The sequence below is a fragment of the Pan paniscus genome, chromosome 7, assembly GCF_029289425.2.
Source record: "Pan paniscus chromosome 7, NHGRI_mPanPan1-v2.0_pri, whole genome shotgun sequence".
NCBI lineage: Eukaryota > Metazoa > Chordata > Mammalia > Primates > Hominidae > Pan > Pan paniscus.
The window spans coordinates 40,608,556-40,631,704 of NC_073256.2; the positions used below are offsets into that span (position 1 = coordinate 40,608,556).

Here is a 23,149-nt window from a genome sequence, read left to right on the forward strand (position 1 = left end):
AGCTGGAGGGAGCCCCAGGGGCCGTGCTGGACAGCAGACTGGCCCGCACTGTCAGTGCACTGGGAAAGGCATGGGTGCCTGTGGGTAACACGAGGGGAGCAGCAGCTCCTGGACAGTAGTCCCCATCACTTTCTCCCCACAGAGACGTGTAGGCAGGGAGGCAAGGTGAGTAACACCTCTTTACTCAGCAACGTGCTCCTCCCTCGGGGGACCTTCCCCAGTGCCCCTCCATGCTCGAAGGGCCTGGAAGGATCAGAATGCAGGCCTTTCCCAAGGACGGCACAGAACGAGATGAGGAGATGCCACTGGGGGTGCAGAAAGCTCCCCATCCCCCTGGGGAGAGGCGTCAGCGTGCCCTCAGGGTAGTCAGGTCCTGAGCTTTGGACTCCTCGCTTGGTTAAAGGCACTGTCCCTTGTGCAATCTAGAGGAATGCTCCTCAAAGCATCTCTCCTGGGGACCAGGAGAGCCGCCCCTGCTCCCAATGCAACAAGATCCCTGATCGCCAGCCTCTTGCCTCCCTCAGAGGGAGACAAGTCCGCACTGGAGGGAGCACGGCTGCCTAGCTCCCTGTCACCTCCTCCACCTCTCTATCTGTTCACTGGGACAACAGAGGATCCCTGAAGCCGCTGGAGGAGCTGGCTTTGCAGGTCTTCCTCCATCACCTTCCACCAAGAGAAGTTCTCACCCCGAACTTTTGGGGGTTCATCCTGGATCCCTGGGCTCCGAAAAGCCACGGTCACCAGCACATTCAAACAGATGCCATCACTGTGATCTCGGCCCAGGTGCTGCAGTCCAAGCAACCCCTTGATCTCCACCACCAAGTGGTGCAGGGTCAGACACTCCTGCAGCAGCCGCAGGACGGCCATCTTCATGCCACCCCTCTGCTCCATAGGGTCGAGGCCACAGGCAGTGACAGGCAAGTGAGGCATCCCCACTGTGCCCACTAACACCCACACTGTCTGGGCGCTGGTAAAGGTAGCCACGAGCCGCTGGCAGACCAGATCACAGGGTAGCTCTTGGGGCAGAATGAGAGGGTGCCTGGCTTGCTGGCGATACTGGGCGGCTAGTTCAACCAGGTGCAGGATGTCATGGGCTCGCAGCGGAGTGGGCAGGGAGGTCCGTGGGTACCAGGCAGCCTGCAGGGACTCCGCATCGGCCTCCTTGGAAGTCTTGAGAATTCCACCTGGGGGAGATGTGGGGGATGGGGCAGGGAGGGTCTGTGTGGAGAGAAGTGCAGGTCTGGCAGAGTCAACAGACATCCCTGACCCAGGAGAGAGGCCCCCAGCCCAAAGGCTGGAATCTGCCCATGCCAGGCTGTGCCAGCCATAACAGGACTGGCTGTAGAGGGGCTCACCTCACCGAGGAGCTGGGGGAAAGGTGTCAACTGGCCCTGTTCACACTGCCTCCAGGTGGGCCATACCTGTGGGGCGAGCGAGGAACACGAAGCGGACCCAGGAGGGGCCCCGCTCCTCCACGGACAGCAGTGTCTCGGGCTCACAGTGCAGCCCCGCCTCCTCCTTCACCTCCCGCTGCAGCGCCTCCACGATGGTCTCCCCTGGCTCCATTCTCCCCGCAGGCAGGTACCACGACCCCCGGCACTCCCTCTTGGCCTCCTGGATCAGTAGCACCTCATCCTGAGAGGAGAGAGGATCCTCACTTCCTGCCACAGCCTTCCCTCGCCCCGGGACCAGGGGGCATCTCAAACACAGTCGCCCAAGACTCCCCTCTGGGTGGACACCCTCAACCCGGCTAGCGCTCCAGGAGACCTGCCGTCGTGTCGCTGGGGGCTGCAGCCCTCTCCTCTCTGCAATTCGTCTCTCTCTGGATTTAGGAAGACTTCCATTTCAGGAAGGGCTGAGATTCCTGGAAGCCGCTTCAGGGGCTGGAGATGAGGCCCCAGAGTGAGGGTCACCATGTGTCTGTCTGTCTTGCATTGATTTGCGTCTGTACCTGCCACTGTGTATCTCTCGCCTCCAACGGCGTGGTTTACAAACTGTGATGGGTCCTCACACTGGGGTCTGGCTTGAAACACGACCCCCACCTCCGCTCTGTACAACCCCGCCCTATGGCCCTGGCCTCGTCTCGTTGTCATTACATCGCCCACTACAGGGATCAGCACCAAAGGCCTGAAGGTAAGCCGGGATTGAGCCACTGCTATCTGAGGGGCCCTGGGCACTCCGCTAGACTCTGGGAAAGGGAAGGAATGAGGCCTAGTGGGATGAGACAAACAGGCCCCGGGCCTCAGTTTCCTCTTCTGCATATCGGGACGAACGCAGGACACAGATGCGAGTGGGAGTGCTTTGCAAAACTGGGAAGCGCCACGCACGCGGCAGCGCTGGCTGTGGCCGTTGGGTCTTCTGTCCCCACCTGGGCTGGCTGCGCGCTCCCGAGGCCCGGCGGGCCCGGGGGCGGCCGCTCACCTGCTCGCTGAGGAACACGGCCAGCACCACGTAGCACACGTTCTTCCGCAGCCGCACGGGCGCCGGCGGCTCCCCGGCCGGCGCCGAGTCGCAGCTGTGCACGCTGGACCCCTGGCCAGCCAGCACGGAAGCCAGCGCCCCCGCCAGGCCCTCCGAGGCCATCGGGTCCCCCGGGGGGCGGCGGGCCGGATCCTCGCAGACCGACTGAGCCGAGCCGCGGGCTAGAGTGCGCTGAGGAGCCCTCTCCCAGTCCCTGCGGCAGCGGGCCGGGAGCTCACGCGAACGCGGAAGCGCACGCGAACGCGGAAGCGCACGCGAGCTCTGGCCGCTGATAGGCTGCGCGGCGCCGCGGCCTGCCCGGATTGGCCGGCCCGCGGCAGTCACCGAGGGGGCGGGGCCGCCCGGGGCCGCCCGGGAACTGGGTGGGCACCGGTCCGGAGCCCAGCGGACCCCGCCCGGCTTCTGCCGCCTGTCAGTCCCGTGCGCTCGGGACGTCTCCCAGCCGCCACCCGCTCGCCAACTCCCCGAGCGCGCACTGGTCTGCAGGAGCTCCGACTGTGACGTCATCTTTCCTGCAGGGCGCGTTGCGCCGCCGGGGTAGGCGACGGTGACGCGACAATCCCGGTGACGTCACGGAGGCCCGGGGCCGCCCCTTGGACCCACTGTCCCGCTGTTGCCGTAAACACACAATGGCATTGCCGGAGTTGATCATATCCCAAATACCTTTCTTCTCATTCCACCAAAGAGTTATAAATGTCACATGGCCCGTGGGGTGGGGGACATAAACCCCTGCCTTGAAGGAGATTCTGCAATAGTTGGAGAGATGGACGGAGTCCTAGATGAGGAGTCAGCTGAGGGTTCGAGGCTAAGTGCTAAATGCTTGGTTTGGGCAGGAAGAGTGACAGGCGCTGGAAGGAGGGAGGGGGCAGGGCTGGGGATGGCGGGAGGGGTCCGGGGCTGAGAGAAGGCTGCCGTCAGCCGGCCTACCCTCGTCAGTGTCCCTCTGCCTACCGCATTTCCCACGCAGCTCAAGGCCCTCTCTGCTGCAGATGGTGCGCCCTGGGAGGGCGGGGGTGGGGCCCTGCTCCTCCATCCTTGTCATCACCCTCCCACCCAGCGTGCAGGACCTGGCGCGTGGAGAGCAGGGTGGGGGTGGTTGTGGCGAGCGCCTGCTCCTCTCCCAGCTCGGCCTTTCCTCCTTCACCCGCCCCTCAGCACTGGAAGGCAAAGCCAGCTGGAAGGGATCTGCGAAGCAGGCCGTCTGGCTCCTCACCTGGCAGAGGCCACCCCTTTCCTCTGCCTCTGATAGTTTTGTGCGCCTCCCTGCTGGGGAGACTGTGGCTTGGTGGTGTGGACAAAGCTCAGGACCTGCAGCTAGATGGCCAGCCACTGCTGACTGGCTTGCTCTGTGCTCCTGGGTGAGCTGTGGGCCTCAATTTTCTTATTTGTAGAGCAGGGTCATAGCAATTCTTCTTTTACAGGGGTGTTGGGAAGCCACAACAATCGGAGAGGAGCTGTGTGGATTGTCCAGCACTGGGCACCGTCCCCAGGCAGCCCACCAACCCTCAGGGGTGGTCCCTCTCCACCATAGCTCTTGCTACCACACGCAAGGCCTGCCCTCATGAAATATGACTTTTGTTATCCCCTAGAGTCAGGGTTTCACTGTGTTGCTCAGATTGGAGGTGCAGTGGCGTGATCACAGCTCCTACTGCAGACTTGATCTCTTGAATTCGAGTCATCCTCCTGCCTCAGACTCCTGAGTAGCTGGGACTGCAGGTGTGCACCACCACGCCTGGCTAAATTTTTAATTTTTAATTCTTTGTAGAAACGAGGGTCTTGCTGTATTGCCCAGGCTGGTCTTGAACTCCTGGCCTCAGTGATCCTCCCGCCTTGGCCTTCCAAAGTGCTGTGGTTGCAGGCATGAGCCACCATGCCTGGCGAAATGTGCCTGTAGAGCTGCCTTAGAACTGGACTCAGGAACTTCAGCAACGCAGGATGCATCTCTTTAGGCTCCTCTCACCTGCTGATACTGACCACAGGCTCCCTGGAGGCAGGGCCCTGTGTTAGGCTGTGGGATATCACTAGAAGGCCCATGAATTTTGAGGTACTTGCTGAGCGCCGCTGGGCCAGGTCCTATCCTGGACCTCTCACCTTCCAAATAACTGCAGGCACAGGACCCCAGGACTGCAGAGCAACTTGTCAACATATTTGCTCTGTGTGTGTGTGTGTGTGTGTGTGTGTGTGTGTGTGTGTGTGTGTGTCTTGCGGCACACACATGTGTGAATCCCTCAGTTTTCCCACCTGTGAAGTGGGGGAAGTTGGACCCAGACTCCTGTCTGCCTCGCAGGGATGATTTGAGAGAGTGAGATCATGTCTAGGCAGGGATCTGGGAGCTTCAGAGGCAGCCTAAGGTAAACAACAGAAGGCCTCACTGCCCAGAGAGCAAAGACCGCAGCAAACCATGGCTCCACGCCTCCCATTATCCCGGGGGGTAAAGCCCTCCCCAAAAGGCCCTTGTAAACTGTGAAGGGAGTGCTGAAACAACAAAGAGGCAGGAGTTCCCAAGGCCTTGGGAGAGAACAGCAGTGAGACAGAGGCTGGAGAGGCTCTGAGACAAGGGAGGCAGCTGAGGGAGGACGGGAGGCTAGATAGGAACCACCAGTGTCCCCATCAAGTCAACTGTGTGTCCTCCAGTCACAGAGAGGGAAGAACCCTGGCCAGTGTGGCGGGCCGCACAGCATGGTGAATGGGAGTAGCTTAATGCTCCCGGCACCCATGGGAGCCAAGCCGGAGCCAGCCGTTTCAGGGCATATGTGCGCATGTGCGGTGGGGGTGGGATGGGGGGAGCACAGGAGCAGGAAGGCCTGGGTAGGCGACCATGGGGATGGGGATGGGGATAGGGACAGGCAGGGCAAGGTTGTATCAGGGCATCTGTGATGCTAGAGCCACGGACAGAGCAACAAGGCCTGTGTCTTGACAAGGTAGGAAGGTGAGGAGGGCAGGAACCCAAGCTACAGCGGGAGAGGGAGGGCTGGCCACAGGCTAGCTCTCTGAGGGACCCTGGGGACGCCACATCTACCCTCCAGGCCATCTGTCAAATGCAGGCATGGTTGGATCCTGGAACAGAAAAAGGGCATTCATGAAAAAACTGGTGAAATCCTGGTGAGGCCTGTTGCTTCGTTCGTAGTGTGGTATCAATATTAATGTCGTAGTTTTGATCAAGGCACCATGGTTATGTAAGATGTTCACAATAGGGGAGGCTGGGTGAAGGATAATTGGGAACTTCCTGTGCTATCTTTGTGACTCAGCTGTAAATCTAAAATTATTTCAAAATAAAAAGCCTGAGCATGTATATTCAGGGCAACTCGAATCTATGCTCCTGGGTAAAAAGGGAAAAAAAAAAGTCTGAGAATTTTATCAGAGAAAAAGGAAAGAAGGCATTGGGTATGCAACCCTGCGCTCACTTCCAGCTTGGCTGGTTGTATGTCTGGGATTTCTGAGCGACAGAGGGGCTGCAGGCAGAGCACAGCTGGTAGACCCTGTGAGCAGCAGAGGCCCAAGGGTCTCTGAGGAACAGTGCCACCGAGTGCCCCAAGACGAGTCTCCGAGTCAGTCCCTACCTGGTCCGGCTGCATTCTCAGGAACAGTGCTGGAACAAATGAATATTGATTCACTTCTGTTTACAAAGAGACCAAATATGTCCTCAAGGGCATTGTGACCCACCTGGAAGGCCAGAGGGGGTTAAGAGGAGATAAGGTCTTGAGGGGAAGACAGAGGCTCAGTGATGCACTGTTCCCACCCCAATGGGTAAAATTCAGAGAACCATCTTCCCACAGGAAATACCCCAGATTTGGGGTTCTGAGGTGACATCAGGACATGGCTACAGAAGATGAAGTGGGGCATGGTGGATCACGCTTGTAATCCCAGAACTTTGGAAGGCCAAGGTGGGCACATTGCTTGAGCCCAGGAGTTCAAGACCAGCCTGGGCAGTGTGGCAAGACCCTGTCTCTACCAAAACTACCAAAATTAGGCATGGTGGCATGCACCTGTAGTCCCAGCTACTCAGGAGGCTGAGGTGGGAGGATGGCGTGAGTCCGGGAGGCAGAGGTTGCAGTGAGCTGAGATTGCATCACTGCATTCCAGCCTGGGTGACAGAGTGAGACCCTGTCTCAAACAAAAGATGAAACGTAGGTAGGAATGGGTCATTCGGGGCCACTTGGAACATGATCAGCTATAAAGCACGTACACTGGAAGAAGAAGGACAGAGAGGAGGGCAAGCCTGTCTTTAAATTCCACTAAGAGTTAAGACTATAATGTACACAAGGTGTCTTGACTCAGAAAACTTGGTTCAAATCCCAGTTCTTCCACTAAAATTGCTATGCGACCTTGGGTAATTTACTTAATTGTAGCTTGCCTGTTTCTTCTTCTGTAAAATGGAAATAAATCCTATCTGTCTCAAAATCCTGATAACGGATTAACTGAGATCGTTTTAATGAAAGGGATTAAATGAGATAAATCATTATTATTATTATTATTATTATTATTTTGGAGGCAGAGTTTTGCTCTGTCTCCCAGGCTGGAGTGCAGTGGCATGATTTCGGCTCACTGCAATCTCCACCTCCCAGGTTCAAGTGATTCTTCTGCCTCAGGCTCCCGTGTAGCTGGGATTACAGGCGCCTGCTACCATGCCCAGCTAATTTTTTTTTTTTTTTTTTTTTTTTGGTATTTTAGTAGAGACAGGGTTTCACCATATTGGCCAGGCTGGTCTTGAACTCCTGACCTCAAGTGATCCACCTGCCTCTGCCTCCCAAAGTGCTAGGATTACAGGCGTGAACCACGTCACCTGGCCAGATGAGATAAATTAAATGAAAACAATAGCAAAGTAAACTGTAGAGTTCTCAGTTTTTTCTTTTCTTTTCTCCTCTTTATCCCATAAAAAAATGAAAATAACTGAGTTCTCCAAACAATGAAGGAAGTCCTACATTTTTTTTTAAATAAAGCATAGTTTTGTAAATCATGGCAAAGCCACTTAATGGAATATAAGCAGTCATTTAAAATGAAGATTAGGTAGCAACACAGAAAATGATTATGATATGGTGTCGAAAGAAAGAAACCAAGGACAAAACACAGCAATCCAGCTATGTGCACAGCAAATCCTTGGGGAAAGCACTGGGAGGGAATACGCCAAAATACTCATAGTAGTTGGAGGTGTGTAATGATGGGCTAGAAGGTGACTTTCTTATTTTCTAAATGTTCTGAAAGTATATTACACTTATAATAAAAAACTTTATTTAATAAAAAAAATTCCCCAAACCACAGCAGGAACAATTAGGTATGACAAGAGTGGGAGTGTTTTTCTTTGTAGGGCTGAGATACACAAAGGAAGCGGGAGAGGGCAGAGCGCCACCAGGAGGCTGCGGGCGTGGAGCGGGGACAAGGAGGGGTCGGCTGTCTGAAGCAGTCAGGCTCAGTCCCAGGGTGGCTGGGCCTGGCGTCAGCCACTGCCACCAAGGGCAGACAGGCGGGGCAAGGGCTCTTCTGGGCCATACTTCTGGATCTCCAGGTCAAGGTAGACGGGAGAGATGGGGCGGACTGGAGCTTGCTGGGTGGAGTAGGGCTCGGGAGTCTCTGCACAGGGAGGTCACCTCTTGGCTGTGCCCCAGGACTCTGCCTTGCCTGCTCTTGCACTCAGGAGCATCTTCGGGGGACAGCCCCCCACCCCACCCAAAGTCTCCTCAGTGAGAGGCAAGGCCCCAGGCCCCATACGAAGAGCAGGCAGTGGTGTCCTGTCCCTTGGGCCCCAGATCCAGGCTGCCCTACTCCATTTGTCTCTAAGGCAGATTTCCATGTCCCCCTCCCTCCCTGGACCATGTGGCCTGCAGGGGCAGGGCCAACCACACTGGCAGCAGTCACAAAACAACAGACTTTAATGGAAATCATGAAGGAGGGAAGCGGGCGGACCGGGAAGGGGCTGAGTGACATCGCCCATGCCGCTCCCTCCGCCAAGCCTGAGCAGCTCCTGATGCCACCCTCTCCTCACATTCCCCAGATCTTTTGGCAGGAGGGCAGAAGGTTGGAGGCCCCTTGTTCAGCATGCCTGCAGTGAGCCCAGTGAGGATGCGGTGGTAGAAACGGAGCTGGGGCAGTAGAGTGGGCTCAGCGGGAGTGAGCAGCAGGAGGAGGTGTTGTTTAAGCCAGAATGATTCCCAAGTTTCCCCAAGGAAGGGCTGTTTGTCTCCTGGGTCTCGGAGGAGTGGGGATTGGAGGAAGTCAATTGCCCCCCGTGCGGGCCTGGTACCATGAAGAGGGGCACAGGGTGGGGGAGATGCCAGCCTGAGAAGGACAGGTGTGAGCTTGGTGGCACTGTGGTTGTTGGCTTAAGGGGGAGGGGAACAGAGTGCCCTGCTTGTACCCAGAGTGGTGCTTCTGGGGTTGACCAGAAATCCCCAAGTCCCCTAGCGTCATCCCCTGCTAAAGTTGTGCCTGGGCTGAGCACCTGGTCTACCTGTCCCCACCCCGATCCCAGACACCTAGCATCCCTCTATTTGGCCTCCTGTAATGTCCCCACGGCCACCTTCACTGCTTGGAACACAGCCCAGTCCATCTAGGAAAAAGAGAGAGGACAAAGCATTTTCAACTACATTCCTGGGCCCACCCGCTGTCCCCCACCCTACTTAAAAGGAATATCTGGCCAGATGCGGTGGCTCACACCTGTAATCCCAGCACTTTGGGAGGCCAAGGTGGGTGGATCATTTGAGGTCAGGAGTTCGAGACCAGTCTGGCCAACATGGTGAAACCCCACCTCTACTAAAAATCCCAAAAAAATTTAGCCAGGCATGGTGGTGGGCGCCTGTAGTCCCAGCTACTTGGGAGGCTGAGGCAGGAGAATCACTTGAACCCAGGAGGCGGAGGTTACAGGGAGCTGAGATAGTGCCACTGCACTCCAGCCTAGGCGACAGAGCAAGACTCCATCTCAAAAAACAAAATGAAACAAAATAAACAAAAGGAATACTCTGCCCCTGCACAGGGTGGCTGCCTGCTTGGCACAGGGTGGGATCTGCTATGTCCACTGCAGCTGTGGCACAGGGAGGTGGGAGGCTTGGGCAGCACACCCAGCCTGCTGGCCCACATCCCACTCACCTGGGCATAAAGCAGGTGGCAGTCAGGGGGAAGGCTGGGTCCCTGGTGGCAGAGCTGAGCAGAGAGGGCAGAGGTCTCAGGGGAGAGGAAGTGCTGAGTGACGCTGACTGTGCTCACCAGGCCCTGCACCTGTGTCGGGGGGACATGGACAGTGAGGCTCAAGATCACACATCCTCTCCCTGTCCCCCTGGTCCCTGAGGTTCGCTTCCTCTAATGACACCCACCCCCGACCCCTGGCTCTCAGAGAGCAGATTCCTGTATGCACCACTGGACACCTCAAAGCCTGTGGCCAAAACCGGGCCTCAGAACTGCTGGAGAGACCCTAAAGTCTCCCTGCGAGCCCCCTGACATCAGCATGCCCAGGAGACCAGGAGTGGACTCTGGCGCCAGTCCCAGTTGGGCTCAGTGACTTCAAGGCCTCTTGGCTCCCCCATTTTCTCTTCCCCACAGCAGCGTGCGGCTCCCTGCCCTGCCTGGCTCTTGGGTATTGAGGGGATGTTGGATGCCTGCAGCCTTGATTGGGTCGCTTCTGCCATCCTGATCTCCCCGCAGAGCCCCTGCCCGCTGGGAAGCACCTGGTGGGGAGCCCCTGCAGGCACCAGCACGGCCTCTCCGGGGGCCTGGAGCAGGGTCCAGCAGCTCACGCCCCACTCCTCCCGCAGGCGCCGCCGCAGCCCTGCGTCCAGGTAGCAGCTGCCTGGGGCGCCAGGCTCCAGGGCGCCTGCCCCGGCCGGGCACACCTCAAAGAAGAGAAGGGGGAATGAGCGAGATGGGGAGGGAAGGGCAGGGCTGCAGGAGGATGGGGCATGGACTTTCCAGAGGCCAGGGGTGGAGAAAAGAGCCGAAGGGTCAAGTCTTGAAGGGCAGGCAGGGAGGGCATGGCTGAGTTTGTTTGGGACTGGGGCAGCTCAGGTTGGCAGAACACACATTTGGCTGGAAGGAGCTTAGAAGGAAGGGATTCAAGGCCCTACAGTTGGGCAGACTGAATCCCTGCTTTTCTGGGGCTGGAGGCCTTTAACAGCCTCTGTGACTGCGGCCCCTCTGCTCCCTCTCTCAATGGTACCCCTTTCTGCAAATCCGAGGGAGACATCCTGCATAATCTCAGTTCATAAACTGTCTACCAGGATTTCTTCATCTGAAGTCTTTGGAATGGCCAGAATTGTGTGCTAAGTGGTGGATGAGGAGAGAGCTGTATGTCCCTGGGGAGACAACTCAAAGTGTTCATCAGGGTCTCCCTAAGATTCCGGATGCAGAAAAGGGAAGGACCACTGCGAGGCTCTGAGTGCCAGCAGGTGAACAGGCTTTCTGGCCAGGCCGAGGCCTCTGCAGCAGCCACAGCTACGGGGACCTCACGAGCCTAACCAGAGCAGGGAGCTCTCTGGGCAGGCAGGGACTCGCGGAGGCCAGAGGTGCCCAGGGAACATGTGCAAAGGGGACGCCAGCATCGTGCTCCAACCCACCACCAGCCCAATCCACCCCCTTTGGCAAGGACCTCAGCCATTGCCCCTGGGCTTAGGGCTGCAAGATGGGGCCGTGGGGAAAGGGAAGGCTGGTGAAGCAAATTGGACCCTAGGGGAGTCCCAGCTGGGTGCCAAGATTCCTTTGCCCTTGGAGATTCAGGTCCATCCTGGAGCTGAGCAGTGTTTCCCAGGCCACCCAGGGAGACTGTGCCCCTCAGCCCTGCCCCGTGAGTCACTGGGTTGGGCCGTGGTGACTGCCCACGGCCAGCCACACCCAGCCCAGAAGAGGCCATCTGTGTGTGGAGGTGTGCTTGTCTGCTCCCCTCTGCGTGTCCCAGCATCTGTGTGTGTATCTACACATGTGTGTGCCTGTGGGCAGGAGGGGTGCACACCATGCTGGCCTCTGCACGTCTCCGTGTGTGTGTGTGCCTTGGCGAGGGGTGACACTAGGTGGAAGTCTTTTCCCCAGGATAATGAGGGCTCAGCTGGACTTGGAACCACGGGGCTGCCCTCGCCTTACCCCTGGACTCTCTCCTCCCCTGCGCCTCAAGCTTCTTGCCTCTAGCCCACCCCATCACCTTCCCCTTCCCTGGCTCCTCACCTGACCCATCTCTCCCTCCACTTCCCTCAGCCCCCTTCCTTGCTAGCCCCTCCGGGAGCATCTCCTCCAGGCAGTCTCCCCTAACAAGATGCAAATACCAAAAGGGGGGCAGCCGGACGGAGTCTCAGAAGGGAGAGGAGGCTGCCTGCCTCCAGGAAGAGCATAGAGTAGTGACCTGGGGCCATGACAGACAGAAGCTCAGATCCCAGCCCTGCCACTGAGCTTCGGTGTTCTCATCTGCCAATGGGAAAGGAGCAGTGCCTGCCTCATGGGGCGGGGGGCTGAGACGGGTAACAGATAATTGTGCCTAAGGCCCTAGCACCACGTCCAGCCTCGGGCAGCTGGTGCTCTCATTTCATCATCGGGTCCAGGCTCTCCTGCCGCAGCCCCTGCCCCTTCTCTGAGCCCCACGGCAGAACTCCGGGTCCCCTCTGCCTTCTCTGCACCTGTCTGTGCGAGTTGGGTCTGTGCAGCTCACCTGAGGGCGTGGGGCGGGGAGCGAGCACACGGGACCGCACACTGGGGTGGGACTGGACGAGCTTCTAGGGCTGGGCGGGGGGAAGGGGAGGGCTCCCGGCTGCCTCCTCACCATCTGGAGAAAGCGGCGGATGCGCTGGGCGTCCTGTGCCCGGAACACGTGCCACACAGTGCTGACCTGGCTGCCCGGAGACCAGAGCCCCTCCCCGTCCAGGCCTGAAAGGAAGTCTGAGGAGGAAAGAGCGCTCAGGCAGGCCCAGGGCTGGTGGCGACAAGCACTCACCTCTGTAGCTTGTCCCCGCTCCTGCCTCTGGCCGAGGACCTACCTTTCTGTGCCCGGTGCCAGGCAGGCAGTGGTGCGTCGGCGTGCACCAGGATGCTGACCAGGTCGGCCACCTCCACACAGAGGTTCTTGGTCCCCAGGTGTCCCCGGTGCGGGCTCACACCTGCATGGCAATAGAGAAAGAACAGTTAGAAATGGAATCAGAGAGCCAGGCGCGGTTGCTCACGCCTGTAATCCTAGCACTTTGGGAGGCCCAGGCGGGCAGATCACCTGAGGTCAGGAGTTTGAGACCAGCCTCAACATGGAGAAACCCCCTCTCTACTAAAAATAGAAAAAATTAGCCGGGCGTGGTGGTGCATGCCTGTAATCCCAGCTACTTGGGAGGCTGAGGCAGGAGAATTGCTTGAACCTGGGAGGCGGAGGTTGCGGTGAGCCGAGATAGTGCCATTGCACTCCAGCCTGGGCAACAAGAGCGAAACTTCGTCTCAACAACAAAAAAAAAGAAAGAAAGAAAGAAATGGAATGAGAGAAGCACTTCAGGCCCCAGGGCCTTGGCACAGACACTCGTGTGCCCCGAGATGACAGGCAGACAGGCATGGGAGTAGAGACTGGGCAGGAGTGGAGGGACACTCACCATAGGCTGCCCAGAGCTGGGGCTCCAGTGGACGCAGGGCAAGGCCCGGTGGGAGGTAGGAAGCCAGGTTGAGTTTTCCATGGAGGGCGCAGTACTCCGGAAGTGGCAGACTGGCAGCTAGGTTCTCCACCCTGTCAGGGTAGGGGGTCATGCCCAGCAGGCCCAACCTGGGCACCAGAGACCCCCATCAAAGCCCCCCCACCACCCGGGTAACTCCCAGAGGGCAAACATGAGAGTACCAGGGACCACGGGGTGGGGGTTGGGGGCAGAGGAGGAGGGGAGGGCTGAACCAGGCGGGGCCTGCGGTGGCGGGGAGGTAGGGCTGGCCCTTGGTGACATACACACCTGCTGGTGTCCTCATCCCCCAAAGCTCGGTGCAGCAGGAGGACAGAGCCCTCGTCTGACTTTGGGCGAACTACAGGAGACAGAATGGCCATTGGCCTCCTCAGCCCTGAAGCCCCTGCCCCGGCGGCAGCAACACCTGCTTCCAGCCCCTCGGGGTCACCCTGGGACTCCTCTGCCACCCGATCCCTAGGGCTTGGGCTCCCAGCTCCCTCTCCCCTGTGTTGGGGACACTTACGCTCAGGCCAGGAGAAGCCCTCCCAGAATGTTGTGCTGCCCAGGCTGGTGGGCTGGGGAGGTCCGAGGGGGCTCAGTGCCTGCACCTGGCCTCCAAGTGCCCCCAGAGCTTCTGTCCCCCACAGGTTGCCCTGCAATGTCCTTTGGATCCCTGACACCAACACAGGCTGTGGTGGGAAAGGAAGGAGGCCATGAGGAGAATGGCCAGGGTGCCCGCCGTGGCCAGGCAAGGGCATGTTGTAAGGGCAGTAGAACAGCTCAGGGACAGCCCTCCTGCTCCCTCTGAGCCACTGGGTCTGTCTGGGCCTAGGGACCAAGGCCCCGAGGGGCAGGTGGGGTGGCCAGGGCTGGGAGGGGAGGGGAGGGGCGCCTCACCTGGCCCTGCCTCCAGTGCTCCTGGAAGAGGTGGAAGCCACGCCGAGGCCAAGGCCGGGGCTCCTGCAGCCACAGCAAAGCCCCTGGGGGAGGCAGCCGGGGCCGCACTGGAGAGAGGGGCAGGCCCAGGCCCTTGCGCAGACCCGGGCCAGCTCGAAGCCCCGGCCCCAGGGCTTTCTCCTGGATCTTCCGTTCCACCACCTGTGCGATAATGCTGTCCAGGATGTTGGTGATGCGGTCGTCCTGCAGAGAGGGGCACAGGGGCTTAGGACCCACTGGGCCCCACAGGGAGGGCAGGTCCAGCCTCTGGTCCCCTGGCTCCTAGCCCTCCCTCCGTGCCCTCACTCACACTGGGCAGGGCCGGAGTGACGGGGGCGAAGGCCATGTGTATTCGCTCATGGCCCAAGCAGAGTTTGACCGCGGTAGAAGCCAGCAGTTCGCAGAGAGAAGGACAAGGCAGGGGCCCTCGGCCAGCACGGTCCTCTGCTGGGGTCTCAGCGGAATCGGGGGTCTCTGTCAGGGAGGAAGATGGTGGGGGGCTTCGCGTTTGGTCCCTCCTCTTCCCCTCGAGGCCCTCTTGCCCATGCTGCTCTTCCCTCTCTTCCTGGCTGAGCCCACTCTCTCCCCAGCCAGCATCCCCCACCTCAGCTCTGCTCTGGGTCTCCCCGCTCTACTGCTTTTCCTGCAGGCAGCTCCAGAGCCTCTAAAAAGAGGGGTTCAGAGGGGGGTCTGGCCAAAGAAGGTGTTTGGAGGCGTGTCCTGAGGGGAGTAGTGGAGATTATTGGGGGCCGGGGGGGGGGTTGCTAAAGTCCCTGGAGACTTCCGCGACTGTCCCCTCCTGCCTCAAACTCTGGCCCAGCCTCCCTCTTGCACAGGCCGAGGGGCAAGAGGAGCCGCTCACCCTCTTTGATGCTCTTGGTCCTGTGGGTGTCGCCATTGCAGGAAGGTTGTGGAGTTGGGGGCGTTTTCTGTGTCGATTCCTTCTGTTAAACCCATCCACCACCCCCCCCAATCCAACCAGAGATTTTAAAATGGCAGACACAATTCAACAGAATCCACAAGAATGAACAATGGACTCTTGTCAGTCCTAAAATCGTGTTTATAGGAGCAAAATGCTATAGGATATAACATTAGGTGGAAAAAAGTTGCTCATGGACTTCTACCTATGATAGGGGCTATAGTCTACTAAAATAGACAAATGGCTGGAAATAAATATGTCAAAACTAATGGTAGCATTAAGGTCATCATCATTTTCTTCCTTATACTTGTCTGTATTTTCCAAATTTTCCACAATGGGTATATAACACAGTGTCTGGCACCCAAAATGCATTCAGTGAACTATTTATTTTGAATGGATGACTTTTATAATAAGAACATGAACTTCATAAAAACTTTGCAGAATGCACATTGAGCGCCTGCTAGGTGTTAGGTGCCGGGATACTGAGAAGGCGGGCCAACGCTCCACCTGAAGGAACCATGGCCTGGGGACCCGGCCATACCAACAAGCACCTCTAGCACGATGTGGCAAGCACTGAACAAGAATATGCAGAGTAGGGCGGATATGCTCCAGGAAGGCAGGGGGTGAGGACCTCCAGATCATGGGGGTGGGAGGGGCCAGCGCTGGAGATCATGCATGGCTCCTGATCCCCAAGGTGGGAAGTAGCCTGATCCCACAGGCTTCTCTCTCTTCATCCCCACCAAAAAAAAGGGGGAGCCAAACCCCTGCAAAGGTCAGCCATTTGCAGGCACGATACCCAACCGGTGACATGCCCTGGGTCTTACCTGCTGGCCTGCATCCCCGGGGGCCCACACCCGGGCATCAGCTTGGCAGGGGCAGTGCCCCCGGATATCAAACTTGACCCAGACCTGGTGCATTGCAGTGCTCAGCTCTGCCAAAGCTGGGGGTGGGGGTGGGCAGGAGAGGGAGGTTGGTGGTGAGTGTAGACCAACAGGCAGTCCCGGGCAGCTTGGCCTTGCCAAGCAGAAGGGCATGGCACTGGGGGGAGGGACAATCAGACGGGAAGCTGGTCTCCCTCAGGACCCAACCTCTGCACGCCCCACCCCTCCGAGATGGCTCACCCTGGCTGGAGACAAACTGGGTCAGCGTCAGGGAACAGGCAGCGTGCCCAGCCTCCTGCGTGCACTCCTCCGTGGACTGCTCCTGAAAGCCTGTGGGGCAGGAAGGGAAAAGCTGCAGGTCCAGAAATCAAGGTAATCACAGGTTAAGGTCAGAGAAGGTCAGGACATGATATCTAAATCAGGGGACTCAATAGTCCACAAAACTCGTGCTTTCTGGGAAACCTGGGTCACATAGAGACACAGCATTCTTTGCTTGTAGAATGCACAGCCTTTAACGTGCTGAGAGGCTTTGCAGGCCCTTAGGCTAACCATGTAGAAGACAATGTTCTAAAACGTATCTGACCCTGGAGCTCTTTTTGGTCATCCCTACTGGAACACAGGGAAATTTCAAGCTCTCCCGTGGCCAACTTGAGCCAAGGGAAAGAAAGCTGAGAACTATGAAAAGAACAGGATGAAATCAGAAGACCTGAGTCTAAGTCCTGGCTGCAACACGTTACTAACTGTGTGACCTTGGACAAGTCGCTTATCCTCTGAGTTTTTCTTATCTGGAAAACAAAAGCAGTAATACCCACTTCACAGTGTTACAGCAGGTTTTAAAAGGTGCCAGCTGAACAGAGTGGGAGACACCGAGTGGGCACACTCGCCTTTGTTTAAGGGTGGTCAAGGACGCAGGCATTGTCCTCTGATCTGCAGAGAGGGGAAGTCTGCTCTAAGGGCATTGAGCCATGGTGGCTGAGGCTGGGGCTGCGCAGTGGGTAGGGGGCTTTTTGGGGAGAGGCAGCCAACGAATGACCACAGGCTTGCAGCAGTCCCCCTGAGGGCTCCATCCCGCCCTCCCACCCCCAGCCCCTCTCCTACCTGCTTTCTCCCTGGCCTGCCCAGTGCCTGCCACACGACCACAGGCCACACACAGCCGGTGGCTGCAGCGGGGACATCGCCAGTGGGTGTTGAAGAGTCCATGGTGGCAATGGCTGCAGCAGCGTGGAATGCCTGGGCTGTCCTCTGTCACGGCTGGCCCTTGGCCTGCTGACCACGGAGAGAACAGGGTCAGAGGGTGAAGGCAACAGGCCCCAATGGAAGGCTTCACGTGGGAAGGATCCAAGGAAGGGCAGGAGAAGCAAGGAGCAGCTTCCATGGAGAGGGCTCCCCCAGGGAAGGGAGACAGGCCCCTCGACAGCTGCCCCCTGCTTACTCCACAGCCCTGTCAGCCTCCTTGTAGAAACTATCCTCTCCAGCAAAGCCTTCCAGGGACAGTGGAGGCCTCAGCTCCACCATTCCTGCCCCACACCCAGCTCTGCCCCCAGGGACTTCCCCACTGGCCCTGAATTACTAATCCACACCACTTCTAGCACATTCTTTCCTCCACCTCCTTCCCTCCAAGCCCTAGGTGCTACCAGAAATGGTAACCATGCTCAGGTGCCATTTCCTCCAGGAGACTTTGTTGTCGTTGTTTTGAGATAGGGTCTCACTCTGTCATCTAGGCTGGAGTACAGTGGTGTGATTACAGCTCACTGCAGCCTCCATCTCCTGGACTCAAGTGATCCTCCCACCTCGGCCTCCCAAAGTGCTGGGATTACAGGCGTGAGCCACTGTGCCCAGCCAGGAGTGGGGTTTTCTAAGAACCAAGTATCAGACTAAGCCATTGTTGGTAGGTGGAAAAGGTGTCGCTGAGTACAATTCAACGAACGCCTTGCCTTTGGGTGCAGGGGCCTCAGAGGTGGTTAGGACTTGCCCCTGCCTCGCAGTGCACACATTCCAGGTAGGGAGATGGACCCATAAATACAGCGATGACTGTGGCACCACGAGGCGGGTGCTGGAGACGGAAAATGCCAGGGAAGGGTGAGGATGGGAATGCAGGAGAGCTTCCCAAGTGGGCCCCAGAGGATGAGTAAGTTTTCATTCACCACGTAGAAAGGGAGGAGCAGGGCATTCCAGACACAGGGACAGCCAGTGCCAAGGCCCGAGGGGATGACAAGCTCCAGGGAGCCGGGAAGGGAAGGATGGGTGGCGTGTGTGCTGGGAATCCAGGCTGGGAGTGGCAGGAGCCGACAGGGAGCCTGCTGAAGATGCACCAAGGGGTCTGGCCTGTCTGAGGCAAGAGGGAGCCCCGGGGGTCTCCACCCAAAGACTGACCAGCAGCCCAGGGCTGTATGCTTATGAGGAACTCTCTCTGCTGCGGAAGGGCGACCGAAGGGAGCGCCTGCAGCCAGAGGGGACCTTAGCCCAGGTCCTGTCAGCCCTCCAGGCCCGGGAGCTTCGCCTGACTCCCAAGCCCTCAGGAGCTCCCCGACCTCCCAGTGCCTTGCAGATACTTGGCACTCATTCTTGTTTTCCCAACAAGCCCAAAAACTCCCAGAGAACTGGGCTGTACCCAGTTTGACACCTTCCTGATGTCCCCACCCAGGCCAGGGGCTCTTCTGAGGTTGCCTTTGGTCTAGGAGCTGGCAGTGTGGGTGGGGTCAGGGGAGGGACACCTGGGGCTCCCCACACAGAGACCCCATGCAGACCCAGGAGGTCCTGTTCACCTTCCCGCTGGGCCCAAGCCAGGGCCTCCCGCTCCCTCCGCAGCAGGCGGCACAGTCGGTCCCCCAAACCACTGAGCAGGTGCTTGGCGAGGCCTGTGCTGAGCCGGCTGTCAGGGCCGGACCCTGGGCCTTCCTCAGAGCTGGAGTTGGCGGCTGTGTCTTCCTCCTGCTGCGGCTCCCCTCCCAGAGGTGATCTGGAGAGAGGGCAGGGGGAGGTGAGCAGGGAGCCCTGGCGGGGGGGCACTGGAGGTGTCCAGGGGCAATGGCTCACCTCCGCACTTGCTGAGAGTGGCAGGTGTGCCCTCCTCCCTCTCCAGCTGCCTGGGCACAACTTTGGCATTGAGCCAGTTTTGCAGGGAGAGCCAGGCATGGTATGTCCTGAAGTCCCGGGTCCTGGAGACTGGCCTGGCCATCTTGGGGTCCTGAGGGGACAATGCAGAGGTCAGGAATCTGGGTTTCCTGGGCTGCTGAGAACCCCATTCCTCACCTTAGCGCCCACCCCATCCACACTCAGAGCCAGCCCAGTTCCTCGCCCCAGGTCTCTGAAGCCTAATTCAGAACCAGCAAGAGTGGACCAGGCAGGTGGAAGGCTCGCACGCAAGGCTGAGCAGGGAGTCTGAGGATGCCGTGACATGGACCGGCAGCCGAGCGAAGAGGTTGTCTGGTGTGTTGAGCCCAAGGCTTTGGGCAGCTGGGGCGATCGTCCTGACACAAGTGCAGGATCCAGCCAGTGTAGACTTTGGATAGCTCCACTGAGGACTTAGTGATACCACTGGCTGCGTGACATGAGGAGACAATCCCAACATGGACGGAGGGCGCCGGAAGGTGAGAAGGGCCGGAGAGTTTCGACACAGGCCACAGGTGCAGTAACCCAAGAAGGCGAAGGGGCCAACAAATTCCCAGCCAGGGCAGAGCCCTGGGCAGAGGGCACAGACAGGCCCATGCCAGGTGCAGGGGCATTTGGGCAAGGCCACGGAGAGAGCTGATCCACACCCAGCCGTCCAGGAAGCTGAAAAAACTGAAGTGATCCCAAAGAACTAAGGCTGGGGCCGGCAGTGCCAGGGTCCTCCGTGGAGGGCACAGTGTAGCAAGTGACTCCAGGGTGCGCCCAGAGCCCTAACACTGGCAGAGTCCAAACTGAGTCTCCAGCTCCACCTGGCCAAGAGAGCAGCCGTTCCTGGGGCAGGACAAGGGATCCTTCAGGACAAGCAATCCCCAAACAGGGATTTGTGGCACACGCAGTCATCACGGTGAACATTTACTGAGTGTTCACTGGGTGCCAGGAATTCTTCCAAGCCCTTGCTATGAATCATTCTAGCATTTAATTTTTGCAGCAGTCTTCCTGAGGTAGGTGCCGTCTTCTTCCCCATTTTATAGATGAAGTAACTGAGGCCCAGAGAGGCGAAGCAACTCATCCGAGGTCACACAGCTACCAATCAGCAAAGTCAGGGACGAGGCACTCTGGCTCCAGAGCCATGCTCTGAACTATGCCATTATACTGCCACCAACACACCAGGGCTTGGGAGGAGACAGAGGTAGAAGATACTTGCTGGAAGGCTCTGGCCTGGAGATGCTGAGGAACTCCCAGAGAGCCCTCGCGATCCAGGTGGGAGCCTGACCACTGGTTGTGGTCCACTCATAAAGCCTACAGACCCCGCCCCATGCGAAGCCCCAGCCCCGGCTGCCCCCTCCCATGCAGGGCCTGCAGCCCCTCCTGGCCCCCTTACCTTTCTGCTCATCATGCTGTCCCGAGTCCACCTCCTTGTTCCCTATCGATGTGTCCCGCACCTCCTGCCAACCCCCAGCCCCCTGTTCTGCAGTGCCTGGGAAAGGGTCCGGTGGCCGCTTGGGGGCTGGACTGCCCATTGCTCCCTGGACCTCGGGGCTGCCTGCCCTTTTGAGGGCCCGGAGCCGAGCAACCGGCCTCTCCTCGACCTCAGGGCAGCCGCGTGGACATTCAAACTGCTCCGAGTGCCGTGTGAGCCATGTCTTCTTCAGCTTGGTGTGGTGGCTGGGGGGGCAGGCCCTGGGGCCAGAGGCCTTGTTCACTTCCTCGCTGGGTTCGCTGGCTCCACTGGCACCCCCCTCCAGGCCCTCCTGGCACTTCCCACAAGGGCCAAGACCCCCACCTTTAGTGGGTGGGTAGGATGAACAGCAGCCCCGCTGGGTGACAGGCGGCTCGGGAGAGGGGCACCTTGGTGTTGCTGGTGGCCCCAGCTGGTACCCAAGGTTCCCATCGCCTGGCCCAGCCCAGACGTTGCCAAGACTATGAACAAGGCCTGGGGGACAAGCGGGCCAGGAGGTCCGGGGCACAGTGTCTGGCTGCCCCAGGAAGAGTGGGCAAGGATTCTGCTGCCGGCCAGCTCCCATCTCTCCATCCCTCTGGTGCAGTGAAGGGCGTTCGGCCTCCCCGGCTCTCTGCAGGTGCCCACCAGGATTTAAGCCAAACAACCCAGGTTCCGCAGCTGCCAAGGGCTCCTTTGCCAACCTGGGAATGCTCGGATCCTTGTAGTAAAAGCCCTAAAGAGGGGAGAAAGTGTTACGCTTCAGCTGACTTGGGCTCCCCGTGCCTAAATGGATGGGCAGAACTGACAAGCAAGAAGGAAGGGGAGAATACTGAAGCCCTCACATTCTGATTAATAAACAACACTGCCCTAGGTCTCTGGAGTGCCTCCGACACTGTCCTGGCAACCCCCACCTCCTCCCCCAGGATTTCTCAGACTTCCCCACAAGGAAGTCTAAGAACTAAAGAGTGAATGCCTGGCACAGCCAAAGGGCATCTGGGGTCTGTTTGGGCCATTTGGTGTCCTGTGCCATACTGAGTTTTAAGTGTTTTAACATCTCATCCCTGGGAGTGGGAGTCATCTATGGAGGAGGTACCCTAGACATGGGCCATGGGGTCCCCTGCACATCCCACTCTCAGAGGGCCCTTGTCTGCCCACCCATCTCCTCCCAGGACAAGCCACACATTCCAAGGCCACAGTTCCCAGGACCTTATCCTAGGCAGACAATGGGTGAGTCAGTGGCTGCAATGACCTGAGGGCAGGGGAGGCCTAGAGAGATGGAGCTGCTCAGGGTAGGGCTTGCTTGGGGTTGACTGTGGGGCCTGGGACAGCTCCAAGCTGATAGACCCCTCTACCTCGGTGCTGCCTTCTCTTTTCATCACAGTGGAAGGGCACCTTGGGGACCACCGAGCTACTTTACAAGGCCAGAGCCACAGGTACCCTCTCTGCCCCTGCACTCACCTTGCTGCCTAAGCTGAAGGCAGAGGGCACTTTGGGCTGGCCCCCGGAGTATACCCAGGGGTGCGGGGTCAGGGCCCAGTCACATGGACGCTCTGGGGGCAGGCCAGACACTAGGTAGGGTGGCAAGCAGGTGGGCACCCAGAAGGGAGCTCGCTCCAGGATCTTGGTCTCCAGAAGGAAAGGGCAGTTCCAGGGCCGGAAGGCCACAGGGTCACTCTTGAGATGGCCACCACTATGCTCAGGCATCAGGGGGCCACAGCGAGGTGGGCACGCTGGCCCGCAGAATGCCAGCGGATGGGTAAGCATGGCCTCCTTCCAGCGCAGTCCCTCTTTGCTGCCCAGCCAGTTGACCTTCCTCTCCCCATTCTGGGGGCCCTCGCCCTCCACAAGTGGGAGCATGTCCTTGGGGCCCTGGGGGAAGCCAGGGGGAAGCCAGGAGTCTGGGGTGCTCAGGACGCCCCTCCAAAAGGGAGCAGGCTCTCCCAGGCACAGCGGCCCATGGTGCAGTCCATCTCGAGGCGGGCTGCCGGGCTCCTGTCTCACGATGCCGTTCTCTGGGGCCGTCTTCTCCCAGGTTGGGGTGCCCTTCAGGAAGCTGGGCGTACTCTCCATCACTCTCCTGCCCTCATGGGGCTCTCCCAGAGGGGGGTCCCTGGAGCATAACCATCAAAGCATGAGCTTCTGGGGCACATGTCCCAAGCACCTTACAGCCTGGCACAGAGTGGGCACCGCCCTGGCAGCACCGAGGCAGCTCAAACCAGTAAGGCAAGTGCCAGCCCACAACTGGGCACCATGCTGCCTCTCCACATGCAGCCAGACGCATCTTGCTCCTCCAGGGTGGGGATGTTACCCCTTCCCCAAATTCCACCTGGGCCAGTGCCCCTCAGCGGAGGCTGCCATTGCTAGTAGGGCATGTCCTGGCCTCACCAAGCTAGGAATCTGCTCACGACCCATGAGGGAGGACAGAAAGTGGAAGGTACTGAACGAAGAAAAAGGCTGGATCCTGAGCCTGACTCTGTCCTATGCTGTATGGCCTTGGGCAAATCATGTCACTCCTCTGGGCCTCAGTGTGCCCTTGAGGCTTGGGTCAGCTCAGAGGATTCTTCCCATCCTGCAATCCGTGGTTTTGGGGGTGCTGCTAGCCCAACCCTAGCCTACAGCCCCAGCCAGGCTTGTAGCCGTGGGAAGTGCAGGCCTGGCAGGCTGGAGTCGCTGGGGAAGGCTGCCAGCCAGGGCCGCTGGCTGTGTCTCTCTCTACACCTGGGCGGCCCTGAGTCAGCCTCTTCCCAGAGCCCTGCAGTTTCTCGGCTTCTCAAGCAGAGTCCCAGGA

At 58.7% G+C, this 23,149-nt stretch overlaps 2 protein-coding genes across 5 annotated transcripts; both read right to left on the reverse strand.

Annotated features, from left to right (window-relative positions):
• Positions 1-166: 166 nt before the first annotated feature.
• Positions 167-3,437, reverse strand: NUDT18 (nudix hydrolase 18). Its single transcript, XM_063606523.1, is given in 5 exon segments — positions 167-1,184; positions 1,422-1,635; positions 2,422-3,042; positions 3,044-3,227; positions 3,433-3,437. Coding segments are annotated over 5 exon segments (1,620 nt in total). The 3' UTR covers positions 167-588.
• Positions 3,438-7,687: 4,250 nt separating this feature from the next.
• Positions 7,688-22,431, reverse strand: HR (HR lysine demethylase and nuclear receptor corepressor). Of its 4 annotated transcripts, none has more exons than XM_003823608.5 (18): positions 21,820-22,431; positions 20,302-21,094; positions 18,846-18,996; positions 18,575-18,768; positions 16,908-17,072; positions 16,050-16,139; positions 15,753-15,868; positions 14,872-14,953; positions 14,320-14,483; positions 13,971-14,213; positions 13,597-13,762; positions 13,362-13,431; positions 13,017-13,147; positions 12,426-12,545; positions 12,212-12,327; positions 10,137-10,301; positions 9,562-9,690; positions 7,688-9,025 (listed from the first exon to the last, which is right to left on the reverse strand). In XM_003823608.5, the coding sequence occupies exons 1-18, from the start codon at positions 22,429-22,431 to the stop codon at positions 8,963-8,965; spliced, it is 3,570 nt and encodes a 1,189-aa protein (XP_003823656.1). In that variant the 3' UTR covers positions 7,688-8,962. The 4 variants fall into 4 exon arrangements, with proteins under 4 accessions (XP_003823656.1, XP_008975499.1, XP_008975501.1 ...); XM_008977251.5 differs by having other exon boundaries at positions 16,908-17,075; XM_008977253.4 differs by lacking the exon at positions 10,137-10,301.
• Between the last annotated feature and the right edge of the window lie 718 nt (positions 22,432-23,149).